At 40.3% G+C, this 23,365-nt stretch overlaps 1 protein-coding gene across 4 annotated transcripts in view; it reads left to right on the plus strand.

Annotated features, from left to right (window-relative positions):
- Positions 1 to 23,365, plus strand: part of ppfibp2b (PPFIA binding protein 2b) — a 94,725-nt gene that overhangs the window by 17,607 nt on the left and 53,753 nt on the right. For all 4 annotated transcript variants that reach the window (XM_086301925.1, XM_086301926.1, XM_086301927.1 and 1 more), the window contains exons 2-3: positions 11,017 to 11,121; positions 15,515 to 15,723. In XM_086301925.1, the coding sequence (XP_086158051.1) occupies positions 11,040 to 11,121; positions 15,515 to 15,723 (291 nt within the window). In that variant the 5' untranslated portion in view covers positions 11,017 to 11,039. The remainder of the gene's footprint in view (positions 1 to 11,016; positions 11,122 to 15,514; positions 15,724 to 23,365) is intronic.

The following is a 23,365-nucleotide window of genomic DNA, read 5'->3' on the forward strand; positions in this document are numbered from 1 at the left end:
ATGATCCGAGTTGCATGTTATCAAAGCTAGCCGAAAGTTTGTGCGCTAAATGGCAGTTGGTGGAATTGAGGGTTTGCTAAGTGAGAAGATTATTTTATGTTTTTTTTAATGGTATACTTCATGTAATTATGACAGAAATGCATAAGTTTCAGGTAAAAGAGCCCAGATCCATTAGCTATGAGCCAGTCAGAGGCATGAACTTCAACATTTGGGCTTTTTAGATGCTTCTTCTGATTGTTTTCAGTTCGTGAAGTCATAGTTCCTGAATTCTGTCAAAACGGAGAATTATTTGTTTGCTCAGCTGCAGCATTTTTGGAGCTTGTCTTTGTTAGTGGCTCAGATGACAGAATCTTATCTTGTTTTGGATGTTTCTTGGGAGTCATATTTTTTACTTTATCTAACTCATAGTTCAAAAATAGCCTTTCTTTATCTTAGTTTAGCTCTCAGTTTATTTCCTGAAACAACAAAGCATTTTAACTCGTCTCAATTTCAGCCAACTTTGTTCTGCCCCAAAAGCTTGATTCTGCTCATCTGGATCTTTCAGTGGGAGAAACATTTTGTCACTCATCCAAATGACTATTTCAGTCTCAGCTGAAGAAGGGCATTTGCACAATGACTGACACTAGCATGCATCAAGCATGCATCAAGACAACTTTGTTCTGATTGTCTGCCCCTCATCAAGAAAACCCTTCAACAGGTGGATGAAGCTTTTGTGGTCAAAGCTGGAGCTGAATGCCCAGGATGACAAAATCGGTGATGTCACCTCTATATAGGTTGACATCATACAAAGGGAAGAGAAGACAAAGTTTGAAACTGTGCATTTAGGATAGACTGAAGTCTGAGCCTTTGGCTTGCTCAGTACAAGAAAAGCCATGATAGGCTCTTTAGCTTTGAACACTGCTGCAGAAGTGCTTTAAATATGTATTACACAACGACCAATAGAGAAAAATAAATGACTAGATTTTTAGCCAGGAATGCCTTAGATGCCGCATCTCGTCCTAATTTCCACCTGTGCACTGATGGTTAAATCAAAGATCATTCTTTGCACTGTGCTTCTAAACTGTCAGCACAAAAAAGGCACACAGTTCTTTCACAGCTTTAATCTTTTGATCTTAGCCGTTGGTCCCCTCGGGCAAGTTGTTACACTGACAATTACTACAGTCAGGCAGCTCTGCAGCTGACATTACAAGAATGTGGAAGTACTCGACACCTTCCTGGTATGTGTATACTGACACAAGAGGGGCCTGTAACCTCTCCTTGAGGCTGCTGCTACAAGTTTAACTATGTACAGTCAAAGTCGATAGGCTTATTCATCTTGGAAGAAATTATTTTTTATGGTATTTCAAGAATGTCAAATGACTGATCAGGCTTTTTGAAATTAGCAATCTAAATAAACGATTTTATTGTAAAGGTTTACTGTTATCTATCAGCATTAACATTAACTGCATTATATACTCTGACCGTTTTATTATAACACAGTTGTCAGAACTTGGAGTCAACATGCACTCATCATAGGCATGAATGTCATGGTAGTTTTGGTCTTGAAATTATTTCTTTGAACTGTTACACATGAATACATCTTTAATGACTTTAAAAAACTAGAGTTGGGTGAACAAGTTAGAATTTATTTTAGATTTTCTCTAAGGCTCAAAAGTATAATATATATATTATATATACTTAATTGTGCTAACTGTTCTACAGTGTCTTTGAACTTGACAAGATGAACGCCTATAAGCTCCTCTTTAAGAATGATGGTTGACAACAGCTGGTAATTTCTCTTTGCTGACATAAAAAGCCACCAAAGTGAGTGTTGTCAAAAAGCACTCATTGCATTGACCAATACTCAGAAAATGGGGAAAGTCCAAGGAACTCCGTGAAGATAGGTAGGAGAGTTGTAGATTTACAAAAGCTAGGAAGGTCTCAACTGAGATTTCCAGGAATTTCTATTCATCTGCTATTCATCTTACTTTTCCAAAGTCTCAAAGAAAACCCAAACTGCCCCCCAACATGAGAGAAAATTGGTTAGGATGTCGAGGAACAACCCAGGAACCAACAGGAATCAAGCCTGCCATGACCTGGAAACTGCTGGCACACCAGCGTCACTGTCGACAGTGAAGCAAGTTTTATATCGCCATGAGCGTCCATGCTTAGGCTGCTGCACCCGCGATCCGGGTCTGGATAAGCGGAAGAAGATTTTTATAGTGAAAGAAAACAAAGACTGGGCAGTTTGGCCATAATGACAACAGGTGTGTTTGGTGGAGTAAAGGTGAGGCTTTCAAACCAAAGAACATTGTACCGGCTCTCAGTCCTATTGACAATTTGTGGACTATTATTAAAAGCTGGGTTGGTGCCAGGAAACCAACCCATTTAAATGAACTCTACTAATTCTGCCAAGACGAGTGGTCAAATCCAGCCAGCCAGAATTATGCCAGAAGCTTGTTGATGGACAACGAAAGCTCTTGGTTCTCAGTGAGTTTTTCATTTTCACTCTGCCATGTTGAACTGCAGCTGCAATGGTAGTTCATCCTCTGCTCGGAAGATCCGCTTGGACCTGGGCCGCTCTAACCAGACCCAGCAGCATTTTGAAAGCTGGATTGTTTGCACTATACACAGACTACATATTGAAACAAGGACAATTGGTGCTAACTGCTCTCTAATACCACTTAGCAAATTTAATGTTTGCAGCAGAGAAACATAACAATTAATTTAGGAAAGCCTGTGTGCAATACAAGGAGAAGCACTCAAGTAGTGTCAAAAACAGTGCCACGGATAGAATTCATATCTCTGGAAAACATTTGATATGATATGACTCCTCTGACTCATTTACTCTTCCTGTGACTCTTGTCAGTGGCAGCTCAGGCATGGAGTTATTATTCACGCACCGGATTGGGAAAGATTTGGACCCGTTTAAAAAAGAAATGTAGGAAAATCCATGTTGTTGATGTGTTTTTTCTAAATGGAAAATACACATGTATATCCTACTGTGAGTAGTAGTGCCTACTTAAAGGGAAAAATCAGCTCTGCAGTTATAAAACATCCTCTCATGGATCTAGGCGATGTCCTCTAAAGAGAAAAAGGACACATTTCATTAGAGGACACCAGGTCAGTCTGCCTGTACACAGTAATAACAGCATGATGGTCACAATGAATGCGTTGTGACAGTGTAAAAGAAGCCTAGTTAACAAATAAGTACTAATTTGTTACAGCTCCAGTTTACCTGCCCTTTTATTTACCTTTTATGACTTGCATAGATTGTCCTCACTTCATGTAAATAACACGAAGCTTATGAAAAACAGACTGGAAATAGATTTGAAGTGATGTTTGGATATTCCCATTGCTGTTTGCTGCCCTCATGATTATCATTGACTGGAAGTCATGTGTTGTTTTGTGTTATGGTTCATTACCCTCACTCTGAGGACAAATAGATTACAGTAGAAATGAGAGCAGAAGTCAACTGGACTGATGGAGTATAACACAGTTGCAGGAAAAAAGAATCAGATGATCCGCAGAGAGCTGAAAACAGAGCCACGTTTCACTGAGAGACCTGAACGAAGCAGAACCAACTTGAATCAAAAGCACTTCAGCAGAACTAAATAGGACAAAAAAGAGCTGAGCAGTTCAACACGGAGCAGTGCGGCGCTGCGAGTCACATTAAACTATATATTCTTGGCCACCCAGCAGCAACGCATCAGCCACGGTTCACGGATCACACCCACAGTCACACACTAGAAAAGATAATCTAACCCGTGTTCAAGCCCACAGACTTAGCTTTGAGAAGATGCTTTTTATAGCTTTTCTCTCTGTATGTGTCTGTGTGTGACGCTGGTGGTGAGCCTGAGGAGACAATAGCCCACTTACAGAGACATAATCTTCCTTAAAAAAAGAAAGAAAGTTAGACTTCTTGCTGTTTTGACAAAGCAGAAACTCAACCATAGGGCCATGGAGGCTGAGGTGCTGGAGAGCAAAGCTATCTCAGAAGGCACAGTGTCACTGTAGGAGTTCAGTTTTGTCCAAGAGCACTTTCCTCTACATCAAGTATATGTGAATCTTGACTACGATGCAAATCAGTACAGTTAGTGGAAGTGTTCATGTCTTGCTCCAAAGCTAGCGCTTTACCCCATGTCCCGCCAGGACCTGAATGTGTCAGATATTTGCATTTGTAATTTTACCAGTAAATTTCCACAAACGTATGTGTGTCTGTGTCTTAGTAGATATTATCAGTGGACTTTAAACTTATGTTAATTTGTCTTTTTTGTGCTTACAATGGATCAAATGAGTAAGTAAGGTAAATATAAAGCGAGAATGGTCACTTATATTCACTCTAAATCAAAGAATGTTTGTAAAATTTGCTTACGAATAGAAAAAAAAGCACTTGAATGAATGTGTGTGATTAATTGAATGAGGCAGGTAGTAAAAGGTAGTCACTTTGAGTTTTCAATTGGATTGAGAAAGTATCAATCATTTGTGTAAGTTGGAAATGAAGTTTTTAATTCATGCTGCGGATGGGTCGATCGATGATGGTCAGAGTGAGTCGCGCTAGCTTATAAACAAAACCATTTTTTTAAAGTTTGTTATCTAATGAATGCATTAAGTCTGCCTTGACTGTGTCCTCCCCACACAGAGACATATTTTAGAGATATAAAATTTTAATGAGTAAGCAGCACTAGAGCCCTAAAGTAGAATGAAAGAAGAAGCAAGCAGATGTTAAGAATTCCTACTGTGAGCTAATACCCATTGCATTGCTGTTCACTAACTACAGTAGGCTGTATGTGAAGTAGGCTCTGCACTTTCTTTCTCATCATGCTGGAAGTGGAAAATAAACTTCCTCCTGTTGTGTTTTTGTGTTTGAATCATACAGTCTGCATTATGGAGGGTGGATTTCATCATGAACACTGTGCCCCCTCTTTCCCAGCAGTGGTGGTATTGGCCTTTGACAGTTGGCAGAGTGATGGGGGATGACAGGAGCCCAGGGTTGGATCATGTAGTCTAGCATGTAATGACTATATAGGGAACTACTGAGTCAGATGCTGAGACCAAAAAAATGCTGCAAACACTTATTATTATATTAGGTAACTGTTGGTTACAGCTGGTTCTGCTGCCCCCTTGTGGCAGAAAATCAAGTACTGCAGCTTTAAGTGTCAGAAACTGCAGTTCCTCTAATAGCCACTTGAGTCTGGCTCCAAAAGGGAGTCATTCCCCATAGATTTTGTTTCGATGCCTGACTTTATATATGGAATTAACACGTCTGCTGCCTAAAAAACTGCGATTTCCATATATTTCATTTCCTCAGGCGAGTCAGAGACTGTGGTGGGACACGCATGTTGGGAACAAACCTGCATGATCTAAATTTTGCTTGTGCATTTTTTCTGTTCTCAAACATTTCAGCACACACATAGTTACTGAGGCCTTTTGAGATTTGCTGTAGTGGGGAAAAAGAAAGGTCGTGCCATTTAAATGGCCGTTTCCATTGTCAGGTAAAGTTTTCAGTGCCAGTTTAGAGGCACTAAAAACTAAAATACTCCCATGACAGTTTGGACCAGGTCTGATAAGATTTCATTTTCTGTTAACCTCATGTTTGAGTAACGGCTAGTCTGAGTTTTCTCTGCTGACTTTGCTTTTTTTGATTTCTCGCCAAAGACTGAAACATTCGGCCAACCAACACAGAGTTACACCATTAGATGTTTTTATTCTTTTGCTTCTTTGTTTGATGCTGGACTTCATCCTATTTTCCTCATAATTACTTTGTTTCGACATTTTCCTCTGTGCACTTTCTCTGTTTGCTTTTACTTTATTCTTGTAAGCAACACTTGATTTATTTGCTTGCTGTACTCTGGATATGTGGTTGAACACATGAACACACATAGACGTACTAATCTAGCTACCCTTTCTGTTTATCTTCACAGTCTTTACCTCCTGACTTTCATATGCAGTGTCTCTTTCATACAAGCTTTGGCAGTGTTGTTCAGTTGCACAGAGCATGAAGGTGACGAGGGGGGAGCGGGTGCGATGGCATATAACAGTAGACAAACTCCCTGGTTTTCAATGAAGTGAACGGAACAGATCTCTTGATATGAATTCACACAGGCAGATGTTTGATCACATGACACACTCGTGGATCAAATGCATGCTTTGTTTTGAAGCCCTCGTTGGCCGAGTCAACAATTTCAACACCTGAATCTCGTCCGGCGCCAGAAGATTCTGTTTTATTTCTTTGAAGGGTTTTTAAATCAAAGCACTTTGGATTTTTTTTTCAGTCTGAAATGGGAAGTGTTTGGTTCTCAAACCTGCAGCAAGCATATAGAGTCGCTTTGTGAGACAAATGTGCTTGGATTGCAGCGTGCTGGATTTGAGGATATTTAGATAGCAGTTTATCCCCACTTGCAGCAGGCTGCAGGGCAGTAGGTATTTCTAAATGGTGTGAATGCAAGAGGTGGCTATGCAGAGAGGTGCTGACCAGTCGTGCATTGTTGTTCGGAAGCTGTTCTGTCAACATGGAAACCTGGTGAAACTGGAGCAGTGGCTACAAAGCAAGTTTACCCACTTTTCCTTATCTTTCCCTGACATCAGAAATCAGGCTAGGCGGTCACAAGAAGGTGGTTATCAACTCTTCAGTATAACCCAGGATTTCCAAATCTAACTGTGAGCACATTCACAAAAGAGGCAGTATTGGCATCACATGACCAGCTGAGAGCACGGACAGGTCTACTTACAGCAGTATAGACTATAAAATTCAAAAAATACAAAGGAGTTAAGCATGTAATACATACTAAAAGCGACACAGTGTTCATCTTTCCATAAAGTTTTGTAAACTGAATAAAAGTGACATGCTTTCTTATGCCAAAAGAAAATGACCACTGACCGGATGTGTAAGAACCATAAACCTTCTCTCTGTCTGCACACAAAGGTCCAAAGCAGCTTCCAGGAATGTCAGCTCTGCTTTCTGTTTAGGCTTTGATTTTGTACATGTTCATCTCTTATCTTGAGCATAACTTAAGTGGAGCCTGTTAGTTCTGCACTATAAGTTAACATAACGAGATACCTCAGTAGGATGTGAGTCGCTGAAAACCCAGCGTTAACCCTCACTAAGTCCCAAATCCTGCATCATAGCACAGGCCCCTACTTGCTTAGAGGACAGGTTGTAATGGTCTGAGTAATGAGATGTGTTGGGCTCATCTTACTCATGAAACTGGTACTTGAATTAAGCTGTAAAAGTAGTTTTAAAAAAAATGTGTATTTTTAGCTGTAGACATGAAGTTTCGGATATGTCCCGTCAGCACATGAGGTTAGAGACCGGATTAAATTTGGCCGAGTATCCGCTTTCCTTTTGACTCAGGTGAGAGAGCTGTCAACACTGAGGAGGGTGTAGCTGTAAGAAACAGGTCACATTTATCTCCACGTTTGACAAACATGTTTTTCTGGAGTGCATCTGCGATCGTGGGAAAAGGCGTGTCTGTTTTCTCACATCCATGAATGAGCAAGCCTGTCATGTTCACGCACACTACCTAATTGCTCTTTGATTGTTTGACTGTAACAGGCGACTGATGGGATATCAAACACCTTAAATAAGCTCTCCAGTATGTACTTTCTCTTTTTTAATAGCTTCTTTCTGCAAAGTAAGTTTGAAAATTGTCATCTTAGTTAAGGTGCTTTAAGAAAGCAGTGAAAAGATGATAAAAGTGAAAATATATTAATTTTCAGTTAGTGTGAAGCAGTTTCAGTGTGACACATCTCTTTAGCAAGAGCAATCTATCCACTCACACGCAAACTCAGAGGCTCTCACACGCATACACACACACACACACACACACACACACACACACACACACACACACACACACACACACACACACACACACACACACACACACACCCTGACCACTCAACCCTCTCACATAGAAACTTCTCTCCACAGTGGATCTTGTTCTTTACACTTTGTATAGTCAGCTCTGTGGAGATCAGTAATCTCTGTGTATCAGCACCTTTATATGCAGTCTCACTGTAAAACTGTGATTACCTTAGTTTCACACACTGTGGCCCTTTCAAGCTCACACACACACACACACACACACACATACAGTGGACACAAAGGCGATGTTGTTCTGTCGAGGTCAACAATGCAGCTGGACAGAGACAGTGTGTCACAGTATCTGAATGGTGCTGTCACCCTCGGCCTGCGCATGCTAATATGGAGTCATTTATAATGAACATAACACTGGGCATTATTTAAACACATGCTTCTTCATCTGTGCACACAAATGCACACTGTAGCTCTGTCCAGTTACCAAAAAGTAATGTTGGGGTAGTCATTTGTAAAAAAGCACGCAGGTTTAAACCATTTAAAAGTCAGTTTGTTCCCACAGAATGGCAAAATTATGGAAGCCCTTTTCTGCCGCTAAAAAAAAGTATCCATAACTTGAAATTTTGAGTTATTTTCTCAAATTTTGACTTATTATCTCAAAATTTTGAGAAAAGTAACTCGAAATTTCAAGTTAGCATTGCCAGTCAGTATCAATCTGCGGGAATTACGTCATTTCCGTGTTACCCGGAAGCCCTCAGCTACAAATGCTACAGCTAAGCTACCAGTATTACAGCCAGTCACGAATACACAAATTGCTGACTATTTTCAGCGTGGCTTCACAAATTATGAAATCCTTGTGTTATTAGCTGAATCGCATGGCGTTATTATCAGCAAACGTACTCTCGATTTTTGAATGCGCATTCCTCTGCGCCGTATCCTTCTGGATAACAAGAAAATGACGTCATTCATGTAGATTACCGATTGGCAGAGCTAACCCGAAATTTCGAGTTACTTTTCTCAAAATTTTGAGTAAATAAGTCAAAATTTCAAGGACGATAACTTGAAATTTCAAGTTATGGATACTTTTTTTTGTGGCAGAAACGGGCTTCCATATAAAATACTACAAGCACAGTTATATTTACTAATATGACTGTAATAAGTAATAAACACAAGGACCTTTGGATGTTCAGTCATCCTATTATGTTCTCTTAATTACAGTAGGTAAAGTCATTCATTAGTCTTTGTCTCTGCACCTACTCTACCCTGCTGTGTTATTATTATTATTATTGTTATACTTTAAATGCTTTCAAAGGCTCCATTAACCCCCGGAGTAGTAGCCGCCTGCAGCGTACTGCAAAGCTCCAGAGGCAGACAGCGGCCAGCTTTGCTGTTTCTTTCTTTCTTTCTTTTTTAACAATCGAAGACTGATTTTGTTCGTGTATTTCATATTTTATTTGACAGTCCTGACAGACAAACTCACACACACAGACACACACACACACACCCATCACATTACATCATGGGGAATCTTTGGGGAATTCTGATGCTGTCTTACAGAGTAATGACAGCATGTTACTGTAATTCCATTCAGTGTGTTTCATGTTGATTTTCATTGTCACTTGTCATGATGATGTGCCAGTTGGTGCTAATGCAGATGAGCATTAGTGTGCTGTGCAGGGGGGTTTATTCTCCCACGCGTCAGTAGATTACATCACCGTCCTTCCTCTTCGATTTGAACATGATGATGTCTGTTTGTTTGTAAGCTGGCATGACAGCGTGACAGCAGTGTGAGAGCCTTGAAGGAGAGATGACAGAAAAAGGATGAGTGCCAGGCAAAGAAGGGAGGACTGGGAGGGCTGAAAAGCAGGAAACAAGGATGCCAGGAGTCGGAGGGCAGCCGGAGGCGGTGATGATGGATGGAAAGCCATGGCTGTTCTTGTACGGTTGTTCCTAGTTACATGTATGCTGCCTCTGTGCACGTAGTGAGGATTTTTTAAAGAGAGTTTGTGGGTTATATCTGTGTCTGTAAAATAAAACAAAACACAAAACAATGACGTACGCTGTGTCAATGCAAAGACCTCAAAACTCAGCAAAAAGCCTGAGAGAGATTTTTAATCAAATTAAAAGAACATTTAAACATTTATCGGCATTTTTTTGGACCCTGGTGGTGACTGATGGTTAATGCAGCTTATTATTTTTATTAGTGCTTTATTTATCCAGGTAAAAAAATCTCATTGAGATTAAAAATCTTACTTCCAAGAGAGACCTGGCATCATGGCAACAAAAGTCACATACCACATAGGTATATAACTTTAGTCCAACGTAACTCTTTGTTGTCCTGTGAGTCACTGTTAGGGACAAAAATTGTTAACCTCAAAAAACCCATTGATGCAATTAAGCTTTTACTAGCGGTGCACCAATATATCGGCCTATTGTTGTTGTTGTTATTGGCCCTGTTGACCGATACTGGCAGAATTTATGGTTATTATTAGTAATATTAGAATCAGAATCCACCATCAATAATCTTCTTCTGCTTATCCGGGGCGGGGTTGTGGGGGCAGCAGCCTAAGCAGAGAAGCCCAGTTTATCCGGGGAAACACCAAGGCGTTCCCAAGCCATCCGAGAGATTATCAGAATACTTAATCCGTAAGGAAATTATGTGGTTACAGTTGCTCCAAGACAATAAGAACAGTTACAGACTGAACTAAATTAGGAATTCAATATATTACAACATTATAAAATATAAGGAATAGCTCTAATATATACAACAGCTCAATTTTAAATATCCAGAATATTATATAGATTAAATATATATGATAGATCTTTTACTCTAAACTGTAAAACTTTGTTATTTTCATATTAGTTGCCAAATACTAAAATCCATCCATTTTCAACTGGTGAAATGTAAGAAAAATCATGGGAACAGCTATAACTACTTTCAAACAGACCAGTTTTTAAAAAAAATAAAGATTTGTTTTCTTAGCACAAAAAGAATCAGATTTAGTCTTCTTTTGTATCTCCATATGAATATGCATAACCTTTGGGTAAGTAAAACCCTCCCTGTCTCTAGGAGTGGTGCAGCACTGGTCTCTATGTTTTGGTTTGGGGAACCACTCGCTACTCCAGAAATCCACAAATATATATTTTTTTCTGTCAAAGTCTTGAGTACGTTGTACAGCAAGTTGCTACTTAACTTATTTTTTTAATTTCTTCTGTAGAACATCAGAACACCTGAGATCTGATGCTACCTGCCATCACCATGGAAACAGAGGCCAGTCACATGCTCGAGGCGGCACTGGAGCAGATGGACGACATCATTGCAGGTAAAGGCTAGAAAGCAACAGGTGTAAACTTTGAGTTAGTGTTTAGAGGTGAGTGGAAGTCTCAGCATGTCATGAACCAGTATCTGCACACAGGTTGGCTTCTCCAGCACCGTGTGCTACAAATAAGCATCATCTGGTCTGTATTAATGCTGTAACACTGCTCCGTACTGCTGTTGTAATTTGGGCAATTAGTGATTGTTACTGAGAACTAAAGTGGAAACTTTGTGCATCAGCCACAGCAACATAATAAAAAAAATGTGTTTGCCGGCACCAGAAGCGTCCAGAACGTAAGTGGTATATTTGTTGCTACTCATAGACTGTATGTTAAAGATGGACTGAACCACTATGATGTCACGCACTCTGGTTCATTTTTACCATTCCGACGTAAAAGGCTGATGAGGTATTGCTGGGTGGGTGAGGTGGGCACCCAAGTTTGTGAAAGTGATAACTCGGGAATGAAGCAACGCAGGAGTTTTAAAATGATACCGTAGGCGTATCTGCTAAACATCTTGGATGAGTCTCAGTGACCTCGACCACAAGGTCAGAGGTCAAATTTTCTGAAAATCTTAGAAATGCTATAACTTAAGAACAATGCGATAAAGACTTTTTAAATTGATACGATAGGCGTGTCTACTAGGAGGCTGACAGGTAGCACTGTCCGTGGCCTGTATTTTAAAGCCTTGGCCTGAGCTTCTTGTTCATTGCTATCTGAAACCAGGAGTCAGCATGCTCATGCATTAGTGGCTTGTCAGGCAGAAAATAGGCCTGCTCTGAAGCATGCAATGCTTTATCCTCGTTCTGAACATTGATGGGGAACATAATTTACAAAGTGAAAAGTATTTTTGGAGTAGTTACTGAAGTCACATATCAAGGAAACCTGAGGGTGGTTTCCCCTTATCCGTCTATACAGCTGGAAGTCTGTGTTTTTGCAGCCAGAGTCGCTGCCCTTGTCTAATCCATCTGATTCATATACCTTCAGGCTTGTCGATTCATTTGTCAGTACTGGGTTTTCCCTGCACCCAAAATTGATCAGAACCCAGTAAGGAAGCAGACATGAGAGCTGAGTCGTTTGTGGCAACTGTATCAATAAAATCTCGTCAATATCCATCCCCAGTCATAGGTGTATGTGTGACAATGCATTTGTATTTATTTTTTTACAGTAGAGCTGCAGGAAATGATTATGTACAATATTGATAAAGCTTCAACTTATGACAAGCAAACACATTGTCAAGCACATTATGTAACCTATAAGGTCAAAGGTCAAAAGGGCTACATGAGTGCAGATTGTTTACCATTCTTCATCCGTAAAATATAACTTACTAGAGCTAAAAATGATATAGTTCAGTGTTTGGGTTTGCTTTGAGTTCAGCTCATACCTTTTTTTTGTGATCCATAAGTTAAAATTTTGGCCTATTATCTTAAACTTTTGACTTGCTAACCCCAAATTTCAAGCTAATTTCTCAATTTTGAGTTATTTTCTCAAAAGGTTGAGTTAATAAGATAACATTTTGAGATATTAACCCCATGTAACAGTGTAAAATTTCTGAACACAGCAGGTTAATAAATGGCAGGCTTGCAATGGTGAGACTGCCTCGTTTTCTGTGTTTGTACAGTATAACAAAGTTTGTTGCAGGCAGCTCAGCCTTGGACAGAAAAGATTAGACTGACAGTGGGGTAAATGTTTAATGTGATCGAGCAGCATGATGTGGGAAAACACATCAGTTCAGTCACAAGGTTAGGGAGAGAAGGACCGACGCGGAGGATTTCCTGTGAATCCGTCAGAATCAGAAATGTTTTGGTCACTAATGAAAGTAAAATTTTGGTAAATGGTAAACTATTAGTAGTTACTTTACTATCTCTTGTGGTGACTGATGAAACTGTTTTGATAGTGAGTTAATCATTTTTTGTAATTTTCTCATTTGCTGGATATCTGTGGAAACTTCAACCAATCAAGTAATTTTTAAAAATAACACTGTCAGTTATTCCCAGTTTTGTTAGTCGAGGCAGTTCATCAATTGAGAAAATAATCAGCAGATGAAATAAAATTGCAGTTGTATTCTCACAGTTGCCCTGCGACTTATTTTCACACAGACAAGTGGAGAAAAGAGGCTTTACTGCTATCATTGTTGTAATTGTTGTTACTATTTGCCATCAATGTGCTGATCTCACCCAGGCCTTTGAGCTTGCTGTTCCGGCTCTCACTGACCACAAATAGAAAGACATTAAAAATGCCATTAGCGATAGCATCAGCCAGTCGCTAACGAGGAAATTAGAGCCACTTATCAGGAATTTAGATATGTCGGTCATATTGCATTCCATGATCAAGACAGCTTTTTCTGTGCTTTTGGAGTCGAAAAGCTTCTTGCGGTAATACTTGTGAAAGCACTCTGCTGGTTAACGATTTTGGTGTTGGTGTTGTTTTTGATCTGTTTGCAGGCAGAGGAGCAGCTGCAAACCTTTATCACAGCTACCTTTTAATAAGTTGTCTATATGCTGCCAGTCCTGGGATGTAGATGTTATCAGACGCAGACGGGTCACAGAGTAAAGGCTGTTAATGGTGCAGAAATAAATTATTAGGACTACCTCTGAAATTAAAATGCTTTACAGTTGTAATCAGTTACATACACATTTACTAATACAAGGCCTTGACAGTGTACTAAGTAGCGGGCAACTTGAACTTGCCATTGCATCACAATTTGCATGCTTTGCTTACCTGACATTCAATTCAATTCAATTCAGTTTTATTTATATAGCGCCAAATCACAACAAAAGTCGCCTCAAGGCGCTTCATATATACAGAGAAAAACCCAACAATCATATGACCCCCTATGAGCAAGCACTTTGGCGACAGTGGGAAGGAAAAACTCCCTTTTAACAGGAAGAAACCTCCAACAGAACTCAATTTCGCGGCCCGCATAATGACGTGACGAAATATTTTTAAAAATTATTATTCAAAATAATTATTCAATATGAAGGCAATAGGTAGAGTGTAAGCATGTAAACATAATAATAACCACTGCAGCCTGAAGTGAAGAGTGCCTGACGAGCCCAGCTGTAAGTAAGCTATTAAGACTCGACTGTACGCTGTGTTCGTGTTTTCCTCCGAAACAACAAGTTCTGTTGGAGCAGCCTTTCAATGCCTCTCTCTGTCCCTCGCTTGCAAAGTCGACCCAGGCGACAAAGTAAAGCTAGTTTTGGGCGACGAGCCCGACACGAACCCGACGTATTAGCCAGAGGTCCCTTTACTACGGTTCGGAGCCGCGGACCTGTTTTATATACGAGATCGCTGCAAAAAGTGCAGCCTTACCTAATGTCCACCTACTGTTACTCATTTTATATTAAGATTTAAACATCTAGTTGGTATTGGTATGGTGACTATCTTTCAGTAATAGTAATAAATCACACAGCAAAAGCATGATAATATATTAAGTAATCCAAAGTATTCAGAATGCGTTACTCTCATTGAGTAACGTAACGGAATACGTTACAAAATACATTTTGGGGCATGTATTCTGTAATCTGTAGTGGGATACATTTTGTAAGTAACCTTCTCAACACTGATTATAACAGCCATATCTCCAGGGTATAGTTATAAATGACAAAACAGAACAAATTATAGCCCAGAAGCACAACTTTAACAAAATAAAAGCAACAGGAGACACATTAAAAACACTGTCTCCAAAATAAAACAGGAATCGGCTACAAGTGAGACATGAGACCGTGGACAGGGCAACGCAGGAAGCACAGGGAACAGACACAATGAAGGATATCAGATTAACTCAACACAGGAAGCTAAACCTTTCAAACTCTCTATAAAATCCAAAGACCATGACAAATAATAAAAAAAAACAACAACTTTTGTTTGATAAAGCTTTTGTTTTTCTCGTTTTTTTCCTTATAGTGCAGATAAAATAATTCACTTTAAGAATTCTCAGCATTTCAGCTGAAATGTCAGCGATGATCTTTCAGAAACATCGCACATTAGAAGCAGTTCTGACATAGATACCAGCTCAGTGGTGCTTGAGCATCCTAGATTTTCTCTCTGCTTATTTTATTTCAAATAAAGTAAGCCCACAGATGTGTAGCTTAAACTCAGCCTCTTCATGATAAATGGACGCAGCTTGTTTCTGTTGCGTGCTCTTTTGTTAATTTTGGGCTCTGTTTGCTGTCTGAAGCCTCTGCAATGTGTGGCTGTTGTTTTAGAGCCACGATTGCTTAAGTGCATCCAGATGTTTGTTAGCTTGGGCCATACAGTGCAGGGAAATGATCCAGGTGACACATGGACGGTTTGGAGGCCATGTATTAGAAAGATGTATGGCTCTGATTAAAGTTTGACTTCCTTAGTAATATTAATGTCCTCTAATCCTCTCCTCCTCCATCACTCACACACCAGGTTCAAAAGCAGCAGCGATGGAGTTCTCTAACAGCATGTATGACCTGGGTTCCCCCGTCAGTGCTGGACCGCTGCAGGTCCTTCAGTTAGCTGAGGACCTCAAACTTTCCTTGGAGCTTCGACCCAGCCAGGAGGAGCGAAACAGCCTCCGAGCACAGCTGCCTGCAGAGACCGCACAGGCTCTTGTAGACTGGCTGCAGAGTGGAGCTGTGAGTACACCGTGTGATTCATTTTGATGTTATCCGTCATTTCAGTGTTGATCGTCTTCTACAAGCAGTGTTTATGCACAAAATTGTGACATCAAATGGAAATGTGACTTTTCCTTTGTCTGTATTTGAGTTTGTATCAGAGGATTTCAGTGTGATGGATCGGCTTTGACTCTTTATGCCATTGTTTGCCCCGTGTTTAGTCTCTGCAGCTGAAAATGAGCATCATTCCAGACTGGAGAGTCTGCACAGCTCATTTTGTTATTCTCGCCTTCTAAGCGTGAGAATTCCTGTGTTCTTGTTCCTGTAAAGCATTTTTATATATTTGTTTCTTCTACTTGAATTTTCAGGCCCTTTATGTTTGTTAGTGCACGAACGAGGCTGAAAGGCATTTTACATGCACCAAGTCTCGATGCAGCCTTTCCACTTATTAGTGCGGTTATTTAACAGTCTTGGATGTGTATACAGATTCTTCCATGAAAAATCAACAACTGACTGTTTTTTTTAATAGACTGATAAAAATGTTCATGCCTTTATTAAATACTTGTTAAATATTTAATGTGCAAAGAAACCATATTCTGTGGGGGTTTCAGCGTTGACTCACATGTTTGTGGTGATTTCTTCTGATGTTTGCAGGGGAAACCTGAGCCTAACAAAGGCATGAACTTATTAGTACGTCTTTGTGTACATGTTCAATATCTCAGGTTTTCTGACATACTCGAATTACATCTCACACTTAGAAACTCAAGTCATTTTAGCAAGATGACAAGCAAGCAAACACTCCCTTGCTTTCGTGCTGAGGTAACAATTATTGTGTAGCACATACTCGATATTTAATTTACTTGCAATGATTTAAAGTGCTGGACATTTTCTCCCAAATTATTATCAGCTAGTTGAAAAGTCAGCTCGACAACTGGATTACAGTTCAGTCTGAAGTATGACCGGGTCAAATACCTGTGAGCTTAATGCATTTGATATTATTTTCTGTATGAAATTAAATTAGGCTGTGGCTATGTGATGGCAAAATGACTTCTGACTTGTTGTCGCTTAAAATCCCACAGCCAGGGCTGACAGAGCCACAGTCTTAAAGCTGACGTTAGTTCATAAATTGGACACGGTATTTGTTAAATTAATTTTTATTTGTGTACAGAAACTCCAGTTAAGCGCTGAACAGTGGTCTTAATGTTTCTGATATAACATTTTCATTATGTTATATTCTATTTTTCTTAAGCATATAGTGATGTGAGTTTTTTAACCTTTCCTGACAATCCTGGTGACTTATTTCCTCTTCAGGAGAACCAGGGGAAAAAAAATCAGACTAATAACTCATCAAAAACGCAGGAAAGAGTCAAAATTAAACGCAGGTCAATGGACAAGGTTCACAGATGTCTGTACAAATACTGCATGCAATGCTGCTTACATGGAATTTTGCATAATTCATTGCATTCACACATTGTCAGACTCGCAGTGCTAGCTCCAGAAGCCTTCTTTTCTTGCAGGTTAACTTTTTCACTCGTGCAGAATGCGGTTGCACACTTGATACAGACTACATACAGCAGGGAGGAATCACTCATGTTTGTACAGATGACTCTCCACCTGGAGTGCTACCATCTACCGGCTTTGGTTAGTGGCAGGTGGTTGTTTAACATCATAGATCCAACAGCTAACTGGTGCTGTTCATTAATAAATTAGGAGCTGTTGGTTACATTCACCCACGTTCTGAAAGGGGGACCCTGAATGTGTGTACTACAGCTGTTGTGATATTTCAGGCTGGATGTAGCGATGAACAGACAGACTGCCATCCGTAGAGCTGTAGCGCTATCAAAGCTGAAAACACACTATTACACGCTTTGTGAGATCTGTTTCGTCTCTCTCAGTAAACCGGGAGTTCATTGAGCTGTTCATTTTAAATTTGCAGTGAGACTCTCGCCATCCTAAGAGATTACACAGATGGGTTAGAAATTTGCACTGTATGCTGAGTGTACATGTCTCTGTGGAGACAAGTTATGTTTACTTGCACTCAGAGCAGGGTAGACTGGCTGGAGATGCAAAAGTAATAGCAGCCGATTTTTTGTTTGTTTTTTTTAGAGGAGGATAGCATCTGAAAAATGAAATCAGACATGCAAAATGTTAACAAAAAGAACCAGATGTTTTGTTTTTTGTTGAAGCCTCTCTTACAGGGTGAATATTTATTTTTGTAGCAAGTAGATCGGAATGCATAAGTAAAGAAAAGCTGGATTCATCTGTTCGGTCAGCAGTGATTAGTGCAGGAGTGCTGGTTCAGGATCACAAACAGACTGCTTTCATTAGTGCTTTTTGAAAGTCATTCAGATTCAATCCAAATCCAACACATGTTTCTTTAATCTGCATATTGTGCGGAGGGTGCTGTAGCATATGCTAGTAAAGACGAGGCTGCCTGCGTCTCAGAACTAACGGAAACAAGATGTTCAGCTTTGAAGTTGAGTATGATCATATTCAGTGATTTGACAGTGAGGGAACTCACATGCAAGTATTGCATTATCTAGTGTTTTCACAGCATGGGGACAGTTGCCTTGGGGTCAGAGGGGTCAGCCAAAAGGTCAGGAGAGGAGGAAGAGGAGAGGAATTTGGCTGCTGTGCTACAGAATAGTTATTCTCTGCTGCACAAGCTCAGCATGTCTCTGTGAGGATGAGCTCAGGGCTCATTTGGTCTCTGTCCCAGTCCGACACCACGTTTCATCTATTCCTGCTTTCTTTCTTGCTCGCTTCTTTTCCTTTTTTGGTTTCCTGCTTGTTGTCGTGCTTTTCCTACAAAGTCATACTTGAGCTAATTTGGCATTGACAGCTAGACATATACAGTGTGCCAAAGACAGGACGATACAGCTAAAGTTACCCTCCCGATGTCTGACTATAGCTTTGATACATCATCTGAAGTTTGGTTATATATCAGTGAAACATGTTATCAGGGTGTATTTTGCTCCACATATATTAATGAAAGCGTTCCTTTTCTTTTTTACTGTTTACACTAAAATACGTTTCACATCATGGGTTACCTCTCAGCATGTTTCATCTTTATTAACCCTTTCATGGATTTCATCAAAAGGAGGAAATAAGCGGAGAGATTTAGGACAAGTTCCATTAGGTTCTCCTCAGAGACATCATTACATCTCCATTATTATCAACTTCCTGTGCAGCTTTCCCTCCCTCACACCCTGTCTCTGTCCTGTGTGGCCTCTCAGCCTGTCCAATATCTCTGTTTATTGTTTACTCTTTGCTATTTTACCCCCTCTCCCTCTTACTTTTCCTTCATCCATTCTTTTTCCCTGTAAAGCTACTGTTCTTGCTCACTGATACTTTGCATTTATGGACACATTCCATTTAGTTTTTAATGCAAGCTTGTTTGTAAATGAGGTAGTTTCTATTTAGGCACTCAAATGTCTGTCGAGAGGATTGGATTGCTCAGGGCTGCTGCTGTAAGGTAGGTCTAACTGCTCCAATACATTATAGCAAATGTGGTACGGTTTGATGTTTGAAACCTTGCAGCTCAGGCGGATCTTTTGGTATTTTGTGAAAAATGTAGTTTTTGGACTTTCCTGCTTTTGTCATTTATGTGAGGTTTTTTTCTTCTTCTCTTGCCGAGTTTTGTCCTGCAGCAGTGCAAAGTTTTACCCACAGTTATTGAGATGGAAAGTAGATCTTGGAAAGCAGCGTTTTGAACTCCTACTTTGTTTCAACAGCAGATGTCTCACATGTTGCACTCAATCACTGGCCAAGCCTCCCTCCACCCCTCCCTTCCTCCCTTCCTCCCTCTTGCCTTCTTTGTTTCTTCCTCTCTTTGATTCACTGCTGCTTTCCTCCACAGTGCTGTCCCACTCTTCAGTCCAAGTTCAGTGTGATGTGCACAGTGTTGTACGTGACACTTTTGTCTTTATTAATATGTTATTTTAATTCATGCGGCTCAGCAGCACGAGGTGGGTGTTTTACAATAAGGTGCTGTTTTTGGTCACCATTTAAAATCTAACACTGTCTGGAGGCTGTTAATCATCTTCAGTGCCAAAGGCTTTTTCCCAATGCATTAATGCAGTATCACTCCAGTTCCCTGCTTCTTCTTTTTAAGCATTTTATTTAAAATGAATACTCAAAGAGGTCAAGGTAGAAGAATTACTTGTTCTTTCTGTTCCTCTCCCTTTGTGAGTTTAAAATTTTAAGCAAAAGCCAAAACTGTATTTGATCCAGACTACACCGTTCTCCCTTCCAAGTGTTTTCATCCCTTTGAGTCTCCGGACCACTGCTTTTAAAAAAAAAAAGGTCTGTGGAAATGTATTTCTCCTCATCCACATCATCCACTGGAGTCCCTTTGGTGGTTACTACACCCAGTTTCACAAGTTAAACTGCAGATGCTCATGAAGAAGTACACACAAGGTGACTTTAAGTTAAAAGCACTGTGTCAGCGCTGAAAGCTGTAGAGGAGACAGGAAAATGACTTTGAGGAAAGGAGAAGAAGCAAAAATAAACACAAACATGCTTTTCTTCAACTTGGAAAGTTCATGCATTAATACAGTGTTCAGTTCTTGCGATATCCTAATCTAGCACTTTTTTGAGTTGTGTATTTGTAGAAGGTTATTACTAACTAAACAAAACAAAAACCATTAAAAAAGTTTCTCGTAAGTTATTTGAGTCAGTAGATCAGGGATTAAGGAGTTAAGTGTGGCATTTCTTTACAGGAACAGTGTCTCACTCAGTCTGGATAATCCACAGTCAACAGTTTCCAGAGGGACTGTTCCTGTAGTGGAAAGCTGCTAACATTGCCTGAAAATTTCAATAGCAGATGAACAAAAGCCTGGCAGATAATCAAGGCAGCTAGAATGTAAGGCTGGCTGCTTCCTCTCAAGCTCATCCTGTCCACCTTCTCCCCCCTTCCGTCGGCTCTTTGTTACTTCGGGAACATGGCGCGAACAATTTCTCTTCAACGATGTAATCCGATAACAACTGATGTCTTTACCCGTCGGCTTCCCGTGGCTGTCATGCCACCGGCTATTGTAGTTAATAATACAACAGCTTCTTGCCATTTTTTGTGTTTCTTTTTATCGCGGTGTAACTGATTTCAATTGAAAGCCTGCGTGCGCTAGTACCTCTTGCCACGAGTTCCCAGAATCCTTTGCGGTTTTACCCCTGAATGACGTCACATTTTCAATCTCTATAGCCTGAGCAACAGGATCAAAGTCAGTTGTGCTCTGCAATTAGTCTGCACCCCACGGCCTTCTCTCCAGAGCATACTTCATGGTGAAGCACATGTAAACACAGGAAGCATCATAAGTGTATTTCTGGCAGGAAGTTGTGATAGCCGGTGACGGCTGCTCATTACTGCTGACCCAGAGATGGTTGTCTCCTGTGTTCGTGACGCAGATGAACATTTTCAGTTTCCCCAAACCTGCTGAAGAGAAAATATACAAAAAAAACCTGAACTCTTCGATTTTTTTATACATAGAAATACAACTATACAAGTTCTTTCAGCAGAAACTGTCAAGAGTTTATTAAAAATGAGATGGAATGAAAGAAAATAGGTCAGGATTTTGTTTTTACAGAGCAGGGTCCCCGATTTAATGTTTTCACTCAGTAGTTTATTATTTTGTTATATTTCTTTTTTTTGTTTTTGTATTTTACATTGAAAAATGGATTTGTCTATAATACAGCCATGTGTTGACAGAAGATGCCAGAATACTCTGTGTAGCTTAGGACCCTATTTAACGTTACACATAGTTGTGCGATTTATTACGGGTTTTCTGCCCGTCCTGCAGGCTGACAGTTGGTAGGAGTGGGTAGAACTATTAGGAATTAAAAAGGAAAAGAGAAATATCGGGGTGCTGTTTTACCCTCAGCTGATTTTGGTCCCCCTTTTGTTCTCAAAGCACAGTAGGTTAAAACCATTCACTGCATATAAACAAGGTTAACTGGTCTATAGACATTCTCTTCATGTCTGGAAGACAGACCTAAACATGGAGACCTTTGACAATCTCTGAGAGTGACTGCAGTCGTCAGGCTGTGACTGTGTGCAGGAATGTTTGCTCCTATCAGGTGACCTGAGCTTGTGATCAAAGTGGTCATGAGTGTTCAACAGCCTCAGGGTGTAGGGAACCAATTAGTCACCACAAGTTGTGATGAATTAGGAGCTGGCTTTGTCAAACTGAATGTGTCCAGTGTTCGATGGTTTTTCGTGTGAGCCGATTTAATGCAAGTTTGCTCGGCTAATGTCATCTCAGGATGGTGCTGCGTGATGGTGATTATCTCTCTTGTTCACAGTATTCACAAAGTATTTTCCTTTATTTGATAAAATACTGCCATTTGGTATCCAAATGGCAGTATTGTCACCATGCAAAATATTGCAATACTATGTTGTAGCTACATGCCACCCTGTAAAACGATTATATTCACTTATCTCATGGGGTTTAACAGTTTTCTGCTTCATTTGAAAAACCTATTATGTGTTTCCCTTTCATCATTTTTATATTTTTCACCATTCTTCATGCCCCTCCCCTTAACTGAGGACAGAACAGAATTTAGATAAAGGTATTTGGCAGTTAGGCTCTGATGGCCGTGTTGGTGTTAGAGATTAGAGCAGGACCTCCCGGAGGCTGCTGGTGGAGATGAAGCTGGAGACTTGAATGGAGCCTGAAAGATGAGAGGCAGCGATGGGGAGGAGGCAGATTGCATGAAGGCGACTGCAAAGGAGAAAGATGCGCAGTGAGATTTAAAGTACGCGGCGTGAATGCTGATTGGTCTGAACAAGGCTGGGAGAAAGATGATTGGACTAGACCACTGATGTCACAAACAGCTTGACAGCTTGTAAAAGTGGAAGAGATTTGAAGCTCAGATTTAGCCGGCAACACCTGGGAGCAGACAGATGTGAGACTGTAGATCTACCTTATTGAACTTGCGCATAAGCTTCGTTAAAATGATGCATGAGACAGACCTTCTGCTTGAGCATGCACAGGAGCGTGAAAGAGGCAGAAAGATTGTATTAAGAGACAAAGTTGGAGGAAGAAAGTGTGGCCATATCAAAATTTGCAGTATTTTGACATATTACAGCTCTTTTCAGTAATACAAAACATGACTCCATGAAATTACAGTTTACATCCAACTTTTTTTTACATTTTAGGACTTGAATCACTTGTAATCACCTGCACAGAAGCGCTATTTGTTACTGGGGTTTGTGTGGCTGTAAATAAACTTGCCGTTCAGACCAAATGGCTGAGATTGTTGTGGTGGACTCTGTAAAATACACAGGAAATGGAAACCTGAGCTAAAGGGCTTAAACATGTGGAGGATCACACACAGAGACAGACGAACAGGAGGCAAAGAAAGTGAGCCAGCGTCTCCCGGCACTGTGACTTAATTAAAAGAGCACACGAAAAAAAAGGAGGGAGACGGACCTCCTGGCATGATTTGTGTTTGTGCTGACAGTACAGCCTGTTGCTGCTTTGCCCACTTATCTGACATCAGACGCTGCTGCTTTAGAGGCTACATATGAGAGCGGGAGAGAGGAAACATAGGCCAACACTGAGACACAAACAGATGACAGAGAAAGAAGAAAAATGGCAAACCCTCCCACCGTCCCCCCTCCTTCTTTTTCGGTTTGACCATTTGGCTGTCAGATGGACCTCGGCAG

This window comes from Aulonocara sp. 'chitande type north' Nkhata Bay, linkage group LG7 (genome assembly GCF_057382095.1).
Source record: "Aulonocara sp. 'chitande type north' Nkhata Bay isolate Kocher_YH1m ecotype deep benthic linkage group LG7, A_spYH_male_GT1.1, whole genome shotgun sequence".
NCBI lineage: Eukaryota > Metazoa > Chordata > Actinopteri > Cichliformes > Cichlidae > Aulonocara > Aulonocara sp. 'chitande type north' Nkhata Bay.